Source organism: Triturus cristatus, chromosome 11 (assembly GCF_964204655.1).
Source record: "Triturus cristatus chromosome 11, aTriCri1.1, whole genome shotgun sequence".
In the NCBI taxonomy this organism is placed as follows: domain Eukaryota; kingdom Metazoa; phylum Chordata; class Amphibia; order Caudata; family Salamandridae; genus Triturus; species Triturus cristatus.
In genome coordinates, this window is record NC_140594.1 from 413916887 (window position 1) to 413935742 (window position 18856).

General features: G+C 44.7%; 1 protein-coding gene across 1 annotated transcript in view; it reads left to right on the forward strand.

The window, feature by feature from the left end:
- POLD2 (DNA polymerase delta 2, accessory subunit) overlaps window positions 1-17317 on the forward strand; it is a 62749-nt gene extending 45432 nt beyond the window's left edge. The window contains exons 6-11 of the mRNA XM_085636119.1: window positions 5372-5570; window positions 5848-5928; window positions 7973-8130; window positions 11815-11942; window positions 12372-12473; window positions 16683-17317. Coding sequence (XP_085492245.1) covers window positions 5372-5570; window positions 5848-5928; window positions 7973-8130; window positions 11815-11942; window positions 12372-12473; window positions 16683-16864 — 850 coding nt within the window. The 3' untranslated portion in view covers window positions 16865-17317. The remainder of the gene's footprint in view (window positions 1-5371; window positions 5571-5847; window positions 5929-7972; window positions 8131-11814; window positions 11943-12371; window positions 12474-16682) is intronic.
- Window positions 17318-18856: the final 1539 nt, after the last annotated feature.

The following is an 18856-nucleotide window of genomic DNA, read 5'->3' on the forward strand; positions in this document are numbered from 1 at the left end:
TATTACTGCCGCCCAGCAGACCGGGACTTGTTTAAACAGGATTGGAGTGATCTCGTTTGGTTCCGGCGCGTCCTCCAGCCTGCCTTTTGCTATACTGTTTCTAATCTGTTTGGCTGTAAATACGAAAGAGGCGATGCCAATGGTTTGTTTTGGTCAGGCAATTTATCCCCAGATATATAAATGGGTCTGGGCTTCCCAATCGTGAATCCTTCAGATTCTTTGTTGAAGTGGTGCCAGAGGTAGGATGCCCAGGCTTCTTCAGTCAGATGTGAATTGACTCCGTGCGCACTGGGATTCTGTAAGCTTTTTATCGTGTCCAGAATCTTGCGCTGATCTTAGTTTTTGAATCGTGCAAGAGCTTGGCCCTCAACTTCACCGCTTCCCTTTTTACTTGCCAGACTATCTTTTTCTTGTTTATTTTTAGTTGCATTAGCTACTTCTGGATGTTAGGGGCTGGGCCGATTCGCCGGATCCTCCGTAAGTTCTGTTTATTGCTTTCTTGAGATTCCTTAAATGGGAGTTTTGCAAGGTGGATATGTGGTTGATTGGCTTATTTGACGGTAGAGGAGAAATCCGTTTTTAGAGAGTTTCTCTTAACGATGAGCGAAGCCCTTTTCTTTCTGAGTGTGTGTCTCCTAACCTTTTGGTAAAAATCTTCCAGCATGTTGGCACGTTTGTATCTGCACCCTTGAATTCATCCCAAAGTGTCTATGCCGAGGCAAGCAATTTTTCTGGTTGACGAGTTTTGCATTTTATCCTTCTGTAATTGACTGTATGAATAGAGCTAGGGTCCTCCACTGGGTGAGTTAGTGTTGTGCCTTGTATGTTCATTGTAATTTCTTGTTGTAAGTGCTCACTTTGATCTGATGTACCTATCTGAAACTCTGCGATTTTACTGATCGGGGTAAAGTTTCAAAGGTGTAATCTATTAACGTGCTGATTGATGCATTGTGAAATGTTGCCACCGGAGGTTGGTCTCCTGTGAAACGCCCGTTTAGTGCACAGAAGCTCAGATGTTCCATATCCCTTATAAATTTCTGAGCTAGCCTAGATTGCTTTCTCCAGTTACATTCTTACTGTTGGGGGATGTTCCATGCCAAAAATTGTTCTTCCAGTAATTCATCTCTTTCTCGGGGCACCATTAGATGCATGCTAAAATTGCCCGTTACCATAAAATTAGATGTTGATTCTTCTGATAGGCTTGTTATTTCAGATCCCAAAAGTTTAACTCCATTGATTTTGTCATGTGGATTGAGGTATATATTTAACAATATTAGTTGTTGCTTGTTGATGCCACCTCCTATGTCCACTCTGAGTGACTTTCTTGCATTTATTGGAGTTGTCTTGGCATCCTCATCCTTGATCACATTTATGCTCTTAATTGAGAAGTAAATTGTAAGTCCTCCTTTTAGGTGCCCAAATTTGGCGCTGTTTACTGCTGGCAGATGGTGTGTTTTGAAACCATGTAAATGCAAAAGTTGGTCTAGACAGATTTATTGTAAGAGGATAAGGTCAAAATGTTGGAAATATAGCAGGAGTTCTGTATCCATTGTTTTGTTTCCCAGGCCATTCTGCAAATGAGTATTAGTTATCATGTTGATTCTAGTTGTGGTGGCTTTTTTAATGCCTTTGTTTGTCTGTTATATTCTGCTTAATGTGTATTTAAAATAAGGCATAGATCTGTGTTTTGACAGCAAATAATGAGGTTTAGGGATACACATTCATGCATATATATATCATGCATATTCTAAAGGTATCTCGTTCATAATGACATGCAAGGTGATGTAGGCATCTCAGAAATTATGGAATAATACCTCACAATTTCTGAGATGCATTCTTAATTTTTACTGGAATAAGTTGCATTCTGCACCTGCTTGTGAACAGATATCGCTTTATTGTCGCATACTTGTGGTTGTTATAGCAAGGTGGTGTTATACCAGACGGGGCGAAAGATCACTGAAAGAGGGTCACTGGAAAAGCCTGCTAACAGAAAGAAAGGAGGTAGCTGGGTGCAGGATATTTTGAGTGAGATCACTGTGACGGTGTGTCTCAAACAACCTCATGCAGAGGTTTGGCTATGTTAATCAAAAACAATAATACACTTCCCCATTTTAGGTGCAATTGAAATTAAAAAATAAAGCATTTGGATTGCCCTGGATGTTTTGAAATCTGTAGACCATTGTTTCCATTGGTCCACACTAAACCGTATCCAAGCTGAAAAAGATCAAATGGCTAATTTAGTTCTCTCCTCTTATTTAGAGCATCGTTTTTGGCCCACACATCATCTATGTAATTTTAGCACACCTACCTCTTGTCTGGGTTTGATGTATCTGCTATGGTAAATGTCAGCAAAGACCATGGGCCTTTCCAAATGAAAAGGTGAAAACACTGTTAAGGCTAGAGTTAGGGGATTGGGAATCCATGCACTTTAAACTTTGGCCTATAACAACTTTGAGCAGTTATTTGAAAGGGGTGCCTTTAATGGTCTTTTTTTCTCATGTGCTCCATCCTGTTTGCAACCTATCTTTTCACCCAGTCCTCTTACTTATGAAGCAACCCATGCCTAAACCCCCCGCCCCCACCTTCCGACTGAATCAGAGTCAAAACATGCTTTATTAGGTTTCTCATATAAAAACATAAAGGTTAACAGAATACAATAACACATCAAATCCATCGAAGGTGTTTAAAAAGGATAAAAATGTCCATAAGCGGTCATAACATTTAAAATATTATGCTACAGAAGAACAAGCTTTGATCAAGAAGCATTCATTGAAAACAGCTTACACACCCATCTGTTAATGTATTGTAATAGCCTGTCACAAAAACTTGGATACAGCAAAACAGTCTTCATTAGAATGCAGTTGTTGCAGAAAAAGCAGTGCTGGTCTAAAGTGTCTAAAATTGAATTTCCGCAATATCGGCTGTCAAATTTGTGGTCGAGGAATTTCATAATATTTACAAAAACAGAGTAAAGTGCAAAGTGGATGTTCCGAAACACCTTCACACAGGCAGCTGACCAATTTAGCCATCCAATCATTTACTCTGGGAAAAGAAACAAAACGGTTGATAATTTAGCATCAAAAACACATTAACACAAATCTATGCTGAAGGTTGTGCACATGCTCCAGATAGAATTGTATATCAATATTTGCAAGCAGCAAGGTCTAATCTGCAACATTAGACTTTCCACATTCCTTAATAAATCTATCCTCCTCGTGCATGTTCTTGCTAGGTATTTAATTTCAGCTTTAGAGACCTCCAGTAGGGAGGATGGGCCATTAACATAATCAAAATTTGATCTTCCCTGTTTATGAAAAAGGCCTTGATATATTTAAATCATGGAATTCTGAAGGCATAATCCTGAGACAGACAGTCTGTAATTATTAGCCTATTTAATACTGTCTCAGGTTGTGACTTAATTCTATGCCACAATAAAAGAGAGCGTATCCTAATAAGATCTTCTAAAAAAGACAACCCAACTCCTTTATGGCTGACATAAGTCGATACACTTTGTGGGACTGCACGATACTTTCTTAGCCATTTTCCACAAGCTGTATTTATTCTAAATTAGCGTAACCCATACATCAGCCCCATGTTGGGCCAAGAGAGGAACATTTTGCTTAGTAAATGGTGCAGAGCTCTTTAAGTGTTGCGAGTTTAATTTCTTCTACCCTACATTGATAGGATTTAGCCACCTTGAAGCCACATTTCATAATAAATGTTTTGGGCAAATTAACTCTTAAATCTAATTTGGCCATATAGTCCACAATGTGATTAATTACGGTTTGTAGGTCTCTGGGAACGGGCCATGAGCACTGCATCATCCACATACCGTAATATTGCTAAAGCTGTATATCCAATCTGGAGAACATCATAACTTCTTTCTTCTTAAAAAACAAAAGAGGTTATTAATATAAAGAGTAAATTAAAATGGGGCCAAAGCACAACCCTGCCGGACCCTTGTCTGATATCGATTTCTTCTGTACATTAACATTAATTTCAAACCTAATTCTGGCCTTGGCATCCAAATGGATATTACTAATAAAATTCACTTAAGTAAAATCATTACTCATTTTAATCATCAGATACCATAATGTATCGTGATTTTCACAGTCAAAAGCACTGGAGAGGTTCATGAACGACACATACCGGACCTCTTCCCGCTACAGTGTTTGAGTAAATTTAAATTAAGAGACTGTTCTACATTTCCCACCCCTTTCCTAAAACCATGCTGAGTCGCTGCCTTAACTGTGTTTTCCTCGGCCCAATTCTCCAAGCTTGAGAGTATTATTCTCCCGCCACCTTCACAAGTCAATGCAGAAGGGAGATTGGCCGGGAGCAGGTTTGATCGCCCCTTTCGCCCTTCTCGAAAATTGGGACAATTAAGGAGTCAATATTGGTCCCCATAACTCCAAATTGGTTTTGAAAAGTTCAACAGGCGCCCGTCAGGTCCCGGGGGCTGAATATTGAATGGATATGAACACGTTTAAACCAATGACATTAGTCTCTGACAAATTAAGAAAAACACATACTTATTTACTGACTATTGAGATGCTTGCATATTGTAGTGCTCTCAGGTGCTTATAAAGTGCCTTGAGGAACTCAGTCTTTGGATTGTGTCTTTAACAAACATGGCAAATTCTATTATGATTGGAGTTGTAAGGCAGTTTTACTCCTGCCACTCGACTGAAGGCTGCTCAGGGAACCCTTTCTCATAAACTTTGTTATACAACACCCTTGGACTATGGATATACTTTAAAACATGTATAAGACCGAAACTGGACACAGTTCTAATTAGATGGAGAGGACAGTGTGTAATACTACAGTCAACTTTGGTCTGGTACATGTGGAGTAATCGAGAACAATACCAAAGCTTTCAAAATGCATCATTTTTAGGGAGAAGCCAAAGCGGCATGAGCTGGGAGAGTCCACTGCAACTTGTTTCATTAAGAGCTCAAGTTAAAATCGAATGCTTAAAGTTCTGCTTTTAACATGTTCCCAGATGTGGGCATGACTGACTCATGTCTTCTAAGAGAATACCTCTATATAGACTCGATTGGGCAGTCCGGTCAGTCTGGACGTGGTCAGAATTCCTCTTCATTTCTAACATTGGTCAATAGCCTTTTCCTGCACTTGTGGTTGTGTTAAGGAAAGCAGGACTTGAACTGACTCACTGTCTTGGAGAGAGGTAGAAAGATAACTAGCACGCCCAACCATCACTGGTCTCTATTCTCTTTATGGGTTCCCCTCGTGATGGAAAAGAGTGCAGAGGGACCCACGTAGTACCAGAGACTTTGATGTGCCCTTGGAGCAGCTACATTGCAGAGAGTTGGTGTTGGGTCTCATTCACTCTCTGTTCTTGCTGGAACAGGTTTGTGCTGCTGGCTTCAGGCCTGGGACTGGGCAGTGGGAGTGGAGAAAGCCTCCTCGGCCTGCAGCTGTTGCTGGATGTGGTCACTGGCCAGGTGGGCGACGAAGGGGAGCAGACCAGTGCCGCCCAGATTTCCCGCGTTATCCTGGCAGGCAACCTGCTGAGCAAGAGCACACAGAGCAAGGATACTCTGAATAAGGTAAACCTCGACGGGGCATGGAAATCGCGGTTATTTGTGCCTCGGTCCATGCACTCTTTGAAGGTAGCTCGCACTGCTAGTGACTGTACTGTGTCCATTTGTTAGGCACACTTCTGCTATCTGTTGTGATTGTGCTCTGTGTGAGTGATACATAGCAGATAACCGCTGCTGAAGTATCTGTCCTGTGTGTTTGAGTGTCTTGTGTCTATGTGGCAGCTGTGTGTAATGACACAAGTGTCTATGTATTTACCAAGTGGCCTCATCTTGTGTTTTTCAGGCCAAGTACTTGACAAAAAAGACCCAGGCTGCTAGTGTGGAGTCCATCAAGATGCTGGATGAGATTCTGCTGCAGCTGAGTGTGAGTGCAGGCCCGGCCGGTAGATGCTGGTCCTCTACTGCCTGTTAAAAGAGCGTCTCACTCCGCACTGGACTCCGACATTCAATGCCCAAACTTGTACTAGGGCTTATGGGCGTGGGCAGTGCCTGGGGCAATTCCGAATGACGCCTTTGGCTTGGCATCAGTCAACACTCAGGCTGGTACATTGTTTTTTCTGATAGAGACTTCTAACGGCAGATTCCTCGCCTTTGAATATTCCCCACGGGTTTGACTGGATTCAGGAAACTTTGAAGCAGAACCCCTGTGCGTGGGAGATTGCGGCTCCGTTCAACTTCCTGCACCCTGGATATGTTGTGCGCGAGCCTATGGAGAAGCCACCCATACATGCTGACATCAGTTCCTTTCTGTCTGCGGCTACAGACGTGGATCCGGAGCTCCCCTGGTCTCTCAGAGACAGTTTTTGTCCTTGAAGTTGTGAGATTTTCTTGTTCTAAATTTCCAAATTCAAACCAGTGTGCAAGGGACCTGTCCCCAGAAGGTCAGCAGGGTTTAAACCTTGCGGGAAATGCCATTGGCAAATGGCTGTCACTGATCCCCACTTGGTCTGTTTGTTGTGATTTGGTTCGTCGACTCTGCGGCCTTCCGCAAGTGCGCCCAGATTCACTCGAAAGCCATCCGGGAGCGGGAGGCGAAGCTTATCAGTGACACTGAAAGACCCCTCATCGGCCATATTCACTGGGACGGTCTGCAGCACACTTTGGTTTGAACCACTTTACAGACCCACCCCTTGGGAGGTACTACCCTGTTAACTATTGTAATGTGAGGAATCTGCGGTTAGAAGCCTCTATCAGAAGAACAATTAACCTACATTTGGTAGCACCTTTTCTGGTAGAGATTCTCCACCGACCCACCCATCCTCCCCATTCTGTGAATTGGACTGTACCCTAAAAAGAGAATCACACATTGGTCAAGACCAACTTGATTTTGCTCTGTGTCTGCAGGCATGAGTCATGACAGCAACTCATGTTAGCATGGATGGGTGGCTCCTATATAGGCCTGCACACGCCATTGGCCCACACAACTTTGATGCATAGCTGCAGGCGCCACCTCCTGGCACATCGGGGTACTGCTTCAAAGTTTTCCGGGTCCAGTCTGACGCCTGGGGAATATTCTAAGGTGAGAAAGCTATGGTTACACAGAGTCTCTATCAGAAAAGGGGTTACTGAAGGTAAGTAAGTTATTTGTTCTCAGTCTTAGTGGCATCTATGTTGCATGTTTCCGTATGACCAATTGAGAAAATCCATCTGGTTTTTGGAATGCAGTAAGCACTTTCAGTACAAGGTTCTGCGGTTCTCTTTTAACACTACTCCCAAAGTTTTCATCAAGGTGATGGGCATTGTTGCAGCCTTCCTCAAGATTCAGAGTACCCACTCTACTAACATCTGGGCAACTGGGCAGTGAGGGCCTCTTCCTTTCAAGCCATTTGTCAGTCTCTAGCTCGTCACCTCTTTTATGCTCCATCTAGGCCTTTATCAAACATAGAAAACTCTTCTCTGGTTTCATTTAGTAAATCAATATTCTTTATCAATTAGTTGGACATAGTGATGGGAAAATCTTTTCATGACTTAAAAGAATTCTGTGTTTTTGGAAATGGCTGGAGAGGGGTAACTTTGAGCAGTGACATCAGAATATGAGGATGACCGGAAGTATGACCACCAAGCTTCTTTTTGATGAAACGAGCAGATCAAAAACAGTGAATAGCATTGTTTATTTTTAGGTGCCTGCAGAGGTAAGGACATCCCCCTCACCCCACTTGTTTAGCTAAAGCATTGCCATTAGCTGTGGTGCTCTCCTTGCATCAGGGCATCGCAGTCGGTGTGGTGCGTTATGGACATTGGCACTGCTGTTGCACCAAGGACATGTCATGGCTGAGATCTCTCACACTCCAAGGGCAGGAATTTGTTTTTGAGGTTGAGTTCTGTAGTAAGCTGGTAGCTGTCATTGCAGACACTCAGAGCTGTGACTGAGTTTGTGGTTATTGTGATGTATTTGTTTTACATTTCAGGCCTCCGTACCCGTGGACGTGATGCCCGGGCAGTATGACCCCACCAATTACACTCTCCCCCAGCAGCCTCTGCACCACTGCATGTTCCCACAGGCTGCGGTGTACTCCACGCTGCAGCTGGTCACCAACCCCTACCAGGCAGTCATCGATGGCGTCAGGTGAGGAGACCCACCACTCACCGCACTGGTACCTAGAACTCTCTCACTCCGCATACAGCTCTGCCACGGAAAGCTCTGGCCACGGCCGGCGAGCACACACAGCCCACAGCTCCATTTCACTCTAATCTATGTATGGATCTGTCTGTTTCACCACAATTGATAAATACTCTAAAATACTTACAGAAAACAATTTAACAAGTAATGTTGATGCATCAGTTTATTGTTCCTAAATTATTTCTGCTGGGTACATAATTACCAACACTATAAGTATCTAATGGGTGTTTGATTACTTGCACTTTTGCAATCACTTTCTGATGGTGCATGCTTCCTGGTATAATAGTTGGCTTATGGGAGCCTGATTCTCTAATTAATATATTTGATGAACATATTCTAAAATGCTTGATGCTTTCTATCTTTTATCACTGCCGCAACAACTATACATCATGGACATGATTGCAGGCACAGCAACGTCTGCTGCTCTCATCTGAGAGATACCAGTGTCTCTATATCATCTCTGTTTCATGAAGTCACATTAAGAGTTGTGAAGACACTAAAACAGCTGTTTTCAGTATTGGTGATGGCAATTGGTTATTTTTATGCCCTTGCTCGGTAACGTCTGGTTATTGCTGGTGTCACCTTGGCTCTTGCTCTGGTCTTTTCGAGTTAATTGCTGCCGTCACCTACTGCCCCCTTGTGGCAAAACCCGTTAGCCACAGAACTAGCTGATGTGACACCACATATTACCATGGTGTACTAAGACGTTGTGCGGGTGAAAAAACACAAAAAGTAAATATGAATCAGATGGGTCTTTCTAAATGTACCATTGCGTTTTTCAACTTGTGTGATATTTTTAGTGCAAAGTTAGTTCCCCTTTTATTATATGTTTGCTTTTCTCTTTATTCATGAAAATGTTTTCTCTGAAATAATGTTGTACCTAAGGGTTCACAAGACATAACTTTATCTTGTGGATCAGAGAATGTCAGATATTTGAACGAAATATTACCTGTAGAGTGTTATAATTTTCAGTAAAATTTCCAGTGTCTTTTTTAAGCAACAACAAAAAATAATTTACCCGCAGAGGTCAGAGTAATGTTTTAGCTGAAGACAGGCTGCGCATGATTCGGCGTTATGTTATATGAGTAATATGCCCCAGTTCCAGGGTCTTACAACGCTTGACGGGGCTGGGTCCTCATTCACAGCTTCTTTACTTGCCTTTTGGATTTACAACACCAAGATTTTCCGTGGGAGAAGATGATGGTTTGCACGATGTGGCTTGTAGGGTGTTTATTTGACCTCGGTTTCTGTTTCAGTGAGTAGGTACACATCTTCTGTGACCCACCCTAACTTTTGTGAGTACTGCTTATGCCATGGATTAACCCACTACGGGCTTTGCAGGATGGGTTTGTGTCTTAGATCCTGCATTTGACCTAATCCAGCTATGGCCGTGATTTATTGTACAAGCGATTTAACCTGCGCCCTTCCAAGCAACCGTAGTGGCTGTGTGGCATTCTTTGTAGTAAAATATTAATGGCCATCTTGTATCGTATTTGACCTGTATTGTTCCTGATTTGAATTCTAAGGCTAGTGTCTGAGGCTACTAGTGTCCTGGTTTCTTCATTCCCCGCTGTATCCCTAGTTAGGGCAGATATATTGTCTTCACTCCCTGTTGTGGCTGATATTGCCAGGCTGAATGTCTAGATTTTTTTTTTGCAAAGTTTTATATAGCGCAAACTTGACCCGAATCCAACCAGGTAGCAAAGCACTTTACATAACACCAGTTACGTTACATGAGGACACACATAATTTTTTTTTTTTTGTTTTTTTTTTTTTGTTAGGCACAGGGAGATTAAGTGATTTGCCCAGAATCACAGGATGTTTTAGCGTCATTACCGAGACTCGAACCCAGGTCCGAGGCCGAGCGCCCTAGCCGTTAGGCCAACCCATGTCCAGTGCACCCATGTATTTTGCCTCCTCATTTTCCTTCTTCCACCACAGCTCTTGTCTCCAGGGTTCCTTTTCCCCAAGGCTCCTTTGCAGTTGAGCGTCCCTGTCTTTGACCTGCATTAATCAGTATGTGAAATCACCCTCGTTGCAGATCGTTTTATCTCTAAATTACAGATGCATATTTTGGGTCGGAAATGCATGTTTTAATGCTTTCCTCCTCTGTCATCCACTGAACTGTAATGTTCAGAGGAAGATAATCGGTCCTATAGTTGCAGTTGTAGCATATTCAGTAGATACGTTTTTTAAAAATGTTATTTTCCTTTAATCATCAAAATCACTATTACAAACATGTCGCCATATGATAAACTGTTGACGCGCATATTCTAAGGATCGTACCTCTAACAATAGTCGCATGTTGACAGCCCATATCTTTGTCCCAATATCCATAAGCATGGAGAGTATAGGAACACCTCAATGCAATATCCCTGCCCTCTACCTCATTGGCATCAGCGCTTCCATAATGTAGACCCTATTTTGTCTCCGTACTGGCGACCTTTTAACTCGGCTTACTGCCCCCAAGCTAACCCCACACCCAATCCCGTCAGTATAGTAAATGCATGGTCTCTGCTTGGGAGGGGTCCCACCAGACCTCCAGCACACCATTCCTGCTCTGCAAGGCCGGTCACTTCCTGTTTGGATGAAAGGTAGAATCTCAAGAGTCCACATATGTCTTTTGGTCTGGATTTAACAGGGTGGGGTGTAACATGTTTCCGCCCTATCGTGGTATGTGCTCATATCCTTAGTCCGGTCTGGGGTGCGGGGCCTTTGAACCATGTTAGTGCCACCGTATGCTTAGCAACCAGTAAAGCCATTGCCACAGACCACCTGATGGATCCTGGAGGAGGGTAGACCCCTCCCAAGCGCGCCACAGTATTGATATCTCTACGGTGTATTCAACCATCGCAAGTAAATCTTGTTTCCACTATGTGCTCCCATCTGGGCATTGCTGTGCCAAGTGTATAAATGTGCCATCTGGCCCTCCCACATTTCGTGGCTTATACTGAGTTTGAAATGTTGTGTGTACTTAACGTGAAGCAAATACTTGCCGTGTAGTCGCACATGTCTATAGCTCATAGATACTCTAGTTGTTTGGGCCCAGCAATAAGACCACCATTGCCTACCTCTCCCTCTCCTACCCTTCTACTATTTTTCTACATATGTGTCGATCCTGTCTTCTGTTACATGATCTTGTGTTCTACATGCATGTGTTGATTCTCTGCTCTGTCACATGCGCTTGTTTTCTACACGTATGTGCTCATCCTGTGGTCAGTCACCTGAGCTTGTTGTCTACTTCCAGGTTCCTATAATGTTTTTAGCGTCCTTGTTCAAATCCTGCCCTCTGTCACAAAAGCTTATTTTCGGCATTCATGTATTGATCTAGCTCTCTGTCACAAGTTTGCTTTCTGCTGCCATGTTCTGATCCTTTCTATCTGTCACATGACCATATTTTCAACCCCCGTGTTCTGAGCACATACTTGCACTGGTCCTGCCCTCCGTCACATGAACTTGGTTTTTTTCCTACATGTCCCTCAAGCCCTCTTTCACATGATACATGTGCTAATCCTGCCCTCTGTCGCATGAACTTGTTTTTACATGCATGTGCTGATCCTGCCTCTAGGTTAAGTGAGCACGCCTGCCATCCATGGTCCTGGTAATCATGCCTCTTTGTTGCTTCCTTAGGTTCCTTGGAACTTCAGGACAGAATGTCAGCGATATCTACAAGTACAGCAACATGGAGGACCATCTGGAGATCCTGGAGTGGACTCTGAGAATCGGACACCTGAGCCCTACTTCTCCAGACACACTAGGTGAGGTCCAAGGGGCGCGGACAGTGCCTCGCCGCCTCGCCTCCCATCCTCTAGCCACTGGAACAGGCTATCTCCCTGTTGCCAGCGGGACCAATCATTGATCCTCTTTCAAGTCCCTTGGTCTCCCTCCCTCTTGTGAAAGGCCTCTCTTCTACCCTTCAAATTCTCGCCTCCCATTAGAGGCCAGTTTCCTTTCTCTTTGGATCTCACTATGTACCTCAGGGCCTCACTACTTACACCCAACTCTCTCCTTTCCAACCGTGACCACCCTGCCCCTTCATAGAGAGGCCTCGCTAAAAACCTTTTGCTGATCCAGGCTTGTACATCAAGCTCTCCTCTTCACCTTCATGAGTTACCTGATCCATCCAGTGGGTAGAATAGAGATTGGCACTTGTGATTTGACTCTGGTGTATGTTTTCTCCTCCCCAGGGTGCTACCCTTTTTATAAGTCCGACCCGTTCATCTTGCAAGACTGTCCAGATGTCTATTTCTGCGGCAATGCACCGACCTTCAAATCCAAGGAAGTCAAAGGTGAGGAACCAGGCCTGTCAGTGACCTTGCTGCCAAGCTAATAATCCTTAAGCTTTATAATGTCTTATATCCATGGGGTACTGGACCTACCAAAAAGAGGGGTGGGGGGCACAAAGTGATCATAGGCATCTTATGTATTCAGCTTGCTGCAGCTCTGGGCTTGGGGGGAGCGGTGGCTTCCTTTCCAGCAGCTGGAACTGAAACATACATGTGTGATAGTAAGTGCGAAGGTTAGTACCTAGGATAAGATGTTCTACACATGTAGTAAAGTAGAGCAGCAAATACATCTCACCTGGTCTACAGCACTCTCTGCTATTCCAGGACAGAGACCACACACAGCTCATGCAGGCTTGCCAGTGCACCTCAACATTGACCTGCAGTATTAGAACCCAGAAGTGACACAGGCTATCCCAATATGAGGACCTATGGTCCATGCACCTTAACACTAACCTACACTATGAGAACCAGTACTCGACACTGACCTGCAGTACTATTTCCTATTCCCCTATTAGAGCCCATGTACAACCCTTCCAGTGCACCGCTACACTGACCTACAGTACGAGAAATGGTACTCATTCCCCTATTAGAACCCATGTACATTCCTTCCAATGCACCTCAACACTGACCTACACTATGAGAACCAGTACTCATTCCCCTATTAGATCCCATGTACATTCCTTCCAACGCACCTCAACACTGACCTACACTATGAGAACCAGTACTCCACACTGACCTGCAGTACTATTTCCTATTCCCCTATTAGAGCTCACGTACATCCCTTCCAATGCACCTCTACACTGACCTACACTACGAGAAACGGTACTCATTCCCCTATTAGAACCCATGTACATTCCTTCCAATGCACCTCAACACTGACCTACACTACGAGAAACGGTACTCATTCCCCTATTAGAACCCATGTACATTCCTTCCAATGCACCTCAACACTGACCTACACTATGAGAACCAGTACTCATTCCCCTATTAGAACCCATATACATTCCTTCCAATGCACCTCAACACTGACCTACACTATGAGAACCAGTACTCATTCCCCTATTAGATCCCATGTACACCCCTCCCAACGCACCTCAACACTGACCTACACTATGAGAACCAGTACTCAACACTGACCTGCAGTACTATTTCCTATTCCCCTATTAGAGCCCATGTACAACCCTTCCAGTGCACCGCTACACTGACCTACAGTACGAGAAATGGTACTCATTCCCCTATTAGAACCCATGTACATTCCTTCCAATGCACCTCAACACTGACCTACACTATGAGAACCAGTACTCATTCCCCTATTAGATCCCATGTACATTCCTTCCAATACACCTCAACACTGACGTACTCTATGAGAACCAGTACTCATTCCCCTATTAGAGCCTGTGTACGTCCCTTCCAATGCACCTCTACACTGACCTACACTACGAGAACCAGTACTCATTCCCCTATTAGAACCCGTGTACGTCCCTTCCAATGCACCTCAACACTGACCTACACTGAGAACCAGTACTCATTCCCCTATTAGAGCCTGTGTACGTCCCTTCCAATGCACCTCAACACTGACCTACACTATGAGAACCGGTACTCATTCCCCTATTAAAGCCCATGTACATCCCATCCAACGCACCTCAACACTGACCTACACTACGAGAACCGGTAGTCAGTCCCCTATTACAGCCCATGTACATCCCTTCCAACGCACCTCAACACTGACCTACACTATGAGAACCAGTACTCATTTCCCTAATACAGCCAGTGTACATCCCTTCCAGTGCACCTCAACACTGACCTACACAATGAGAACCAGTACTCAGTCCCCTATTACAGCCCATGTACATCCCTTCCAACACACCTCAACACTGACCTACACTATGAGAACCAGTACTCATTCCCCTATTACAGCCAATGTACACCCCTTCCAATGCACCTCAACACTGACGTACACTATTAGAACCAGTACTCGGTCCCCTATTACAGCCCATGTACATACCTTTAAGGCACCTCAATACTGAACGACTCTATGAGAACCAGTACTCAGTCCCCTATTACAGCCCATGTACATCCCTTCCAATGCACCTCAACACTGACCTACACTACGAGAACCAGTACTCATTCCCCTATTACAGCCCATGTACACCCCTTCCAATGCACCTCAACACTGATGTACACTATGAGAACTAGTACTCGGTCCCCTATTACAGCCCATGTACATCCCTTCAAGGCACCTCAACACTGAACGACTCTATGAGAACCAGTACTCAGTCCCCTATTACAGCCCATGTACATCCCTTCCAATGCACCTCAACACTGACCTACACTACGAGAACCAGTACTCATTCCCCTATTAGAGCCCATGTACATCCCTTCCAACGCACCTCAACACTGACCTACACTATGAGAACCAGTAATCATCCCCCTCATACAGCCCATGTAGATCCCTTCCAATGCACCTCAACACTGACCTACACTATGAGAACCAGTACTCATTTCCCTATTACAGCCAATGTACATCCCTTCCAGTGCACCTCAACACTGACCTACAAAATGAGAACCAGTACTCATTTCCCTATTACAGCCAATGTACATCCCTTCCAGTGCACCTCAACACTGACCTACAAAATGAGAACCAGTACTCATTTCCCTATTACAGCCAATGTACATCCCTTCCAGTGCACCTCAACACTGACCTACAAAATGAGAACCAGTACTCATTTCCCTATTACAGCCCATGTACATCCCTTCCAATGCACCTCAACACTGACCTACACTACGAGAACCAGTGCTTATTCCCCTATGACAACCCATGTACACCCCTTCCAATGCACCTCAACACTGACGTACACTATGAGAACCAGTGCTCATTCCCCTATGACAACCCATGTACATCCCTTCCAATGCACATCAACACTGAACGACTCTATGAGAACCAGTGCTCATTCCCCTACGACAACCCATGTACATCCCTTCCAATGCACCTCTACACTGACCTACACTATGAGAACCAGTACTCATTCCCCTAATAGAACCCATATACATTCCTTCCAATGCACCTCAACACTGACCTACACTATGAGAACCAGTACTCATTCCCCTATTAGAGCCCATGTACATCCCTTCCAACGCACCTCAACACTGACCTACATTATGATAACCAGTACTCGATCCCCTATTACAGCCCATGTACATCCCTTTCAACGCACCTCTACACTGACCTACACCATGAGAACCAGTACTCATTCCCCTATTACAGCCCATGTACATCCCTTCCATCGCACCTCAACACTGACCTACAAAATGAGAACCAGTACTCATTCCCCTATTACAGCCCATGTACACCCCTTCCAATGCACCTCAACACTGACGTACACTATGAGAACCAGTACTTATTCCTCTATTAGAGCCCGTGTACGTCCCTTCCAACGCACCTCAACACTGACCTACACTATGAGAACCAGTACTCATTCCCCTATGAGAACCCATGTACATCCCTTGCAATGCACCTCTACACTGACCTACACTATGAGAACCAGTACTTATTCCCCCTATTACAGCCCATGTACACCCCTTCAATGCACCTCAACACTGAACGACTCTATGAAACACAGTACTCATTCCCCATTAGAACCCCTGTACACCCCTTTAATGCATCTCTACACTGGCCAGCAGCTTTAGAACGAACACCCAGATCTGCAGATGCAGCAGCTACACACAGACTGGTGAACGCTCCTGAATATTCCACTGCAGTGCCCTTCTGCCCCTCATGCCTGACCAGAAGCACCACCACCTATTGTAGTATTGAACCACTATCCAAATGCAGCTCATTCCTCCCCGATGCACCCCCTGCCTGCTCCTGCACTGGGGCCCGCACACAGCCGTACTGGTGCTCAGGGCCGGCTTTAGCGCTGGGGGCGCCCAGTGCGATCATCATTTTTGGTGCCCTCATACCCCATGACTGCCTCCTCGGATTTGCTCATATCACCAGGCAAAAGTGCCCCTCATCTCTCTAATCATAAGTTATTACTCAAAAGAGCGCCCCTACTGAGGTCAGCGCCCCCCTCCACAGGTCAGGCCCAGTGCGGCCGCACCAGTCGCACTGCCCTAAAGCTGCACCTCCCTGTTTGCCTCTCTGCGGTCTTGTGGTGCCGGCTGCTCCCTACTACCAAGATGCCTGATTTTGTCTTTTTCATTGGCTGCTAGGAATGGATGGACAGCGGGTCCTCTTGCTCGCCGTCCCTGAATTCAGCGTCTCGCAGGTGGCCTGCCTGTTGAACCTTCGCACTCTGGAGTGCCAGCCCATCTGTTTCTCCAGCTTCAATGGTGAGGATGATGATGATGGTGATGAAAAGGATGGAGACAAGGCCGTGAACCTTGGCCACTAAGGACTCGCCATTGGGTAGGATCAGGAAGACCTGAAGGCCAGGACTCAAGGATCTATTTCACTATTACTGAAGTGCAGTCTGTCTGCTCAGGATGTCCTATGCAATGTCAACATGGCTGCCAAATGAACCACAGTGACAACCACCTCTGCTGGAAGTATCAGTGACAAGAAACACACGCCTCTGCTGTCAACACAAGGGGGGTTGGTAGTTGGTTGACATGTTCACATTTTCAAAAGGGTCCTGGGTAGCACAAAACATCTTCGAGTTGGTGAAGCCTAGTTTTGTAAGGAACAATCAAGGAGTGTTGGTTTAGTAGCCTGCTAGAAGACTGGGGCTGTGTCAGTGAATGAACAAGAGCTCCTAATATGTACAGAATAAAAGAAACATTGACGGTGCTTATTTTTTATACTATTGTTTGTAAAAGTAGCCTAAATAAATTCCATGAAAGATTCACTTGAACGTGTTTTTCATTGGCTTGAGGAGTGTGAGGCTTGTGTTCTACAGCTGTGGGCAGCCTGGAATGCTACAGGCCATCAAGTCACCCTGTGCGCCCCTTGACCACATGCCCTGTCCCAGAAGTGTCTGATCACCACGTTCACAGGAGTTTCTTGGCTATGGAAAGCGAAAAGGTATTCTGCGACACTGGGTTTAAGTGGTTTGGTTCTAGGGAGTTTCTTTCCCTGTTAATACATCTGTACTTGTAGCCACTGAGAGAAACATTCTTCAGAACTCAAGGAAAATTAAATACATTATGATTACAGAAAATGCAAGCTTGAATTTGTGCAAAAAACTTCACTTGACCAGATTGAAATTGACACCTTGTTTTCTTTCATTGTAGTCTTAAAATATTAAGATCTTGCTTATATATACGAGTATGGCTGTGTTGCTGGCTCCAGTACAGTGTAACTGGAAGACAGGTTCTGTTGTGGATGTAGGAGCCCAGGTTAATTTCAAGAGATTCTGCTTCTAGTCACATAAATCCACCTTTCTATTGTGTATTAGGACACCACACATATAACACAAATTGTGTGAAAGAACAGTAGTTGCTAAATTGTGAGAAGGCACCTGGAGTATGATGGACATGGATGTGATTGACTGGCAGTGACAAGCAAAATGGGCTTCTTAACTAACCTTAAGTAACCAAAAGTATCTTTAGATTTTTAGTACAGTAACAACCTCGAATTGTTCTCTGCAATAGGAGCTGCTGGTCAATGAAGCGGGCCTTCTCCTTACTCCTCACTGCACCGGCTTAACGGCATGTTACTCATGACAAGGCAATTGTCTGACTCGTGCCTGAGTGCAAAAGGCAAAATCAGTTTCTTTCTCCTCCTGTACACATCATAGGTCATGTTACTGATTGCGCTTCCTCATCAGCACCATCCATTGCACAGCCTCAAATATAACACTTGCAAACGTCCTCCAACGAGCCATTGATCCTTGCACGTCCACACAACTCGCCATCTTAGGCTCCTTCCTGTGCGCTAGCCTACACTATGCACAGCCGGGTATGTCCACCCACACCACGCCATGGGAACTCTCTTAACTTTCCAGCAGAAGTTAGTAGTTCAAGCCTTTCTGGAACATGGTGTTAAGAGAGGTCTTTTGTAATAATATGCAGTCATTCGGCTGCCTCTTTCCCCCGGATGGTACCTTACCCTCAGCACTTTACCACTGGAACTACACTGCGGCATATACAGAGTGGAAAATATATAAACAACATGGAGGTGAGGAGGAAAATACTGGCTGAGGCACAAAAATGCAAAATGAGGCAGAGTCACTATCTCAACAAAAACATGTGAATGGGATGAGGTTGGATAACACTGGGCACAGGGGCCCTGAGACAGAAGTGGAGATGAGTTGTATAGCAAATTCTCTCTCTGTTTCTTTGTCGTGGCCCGCGTCATTTGCTGTGAGGCTGGCCTGCTGTCTTATAACATTCTGACACTCAAAGCATACCAACATGAGAGGTCAATGGGAAAAGAAAACGAAGAT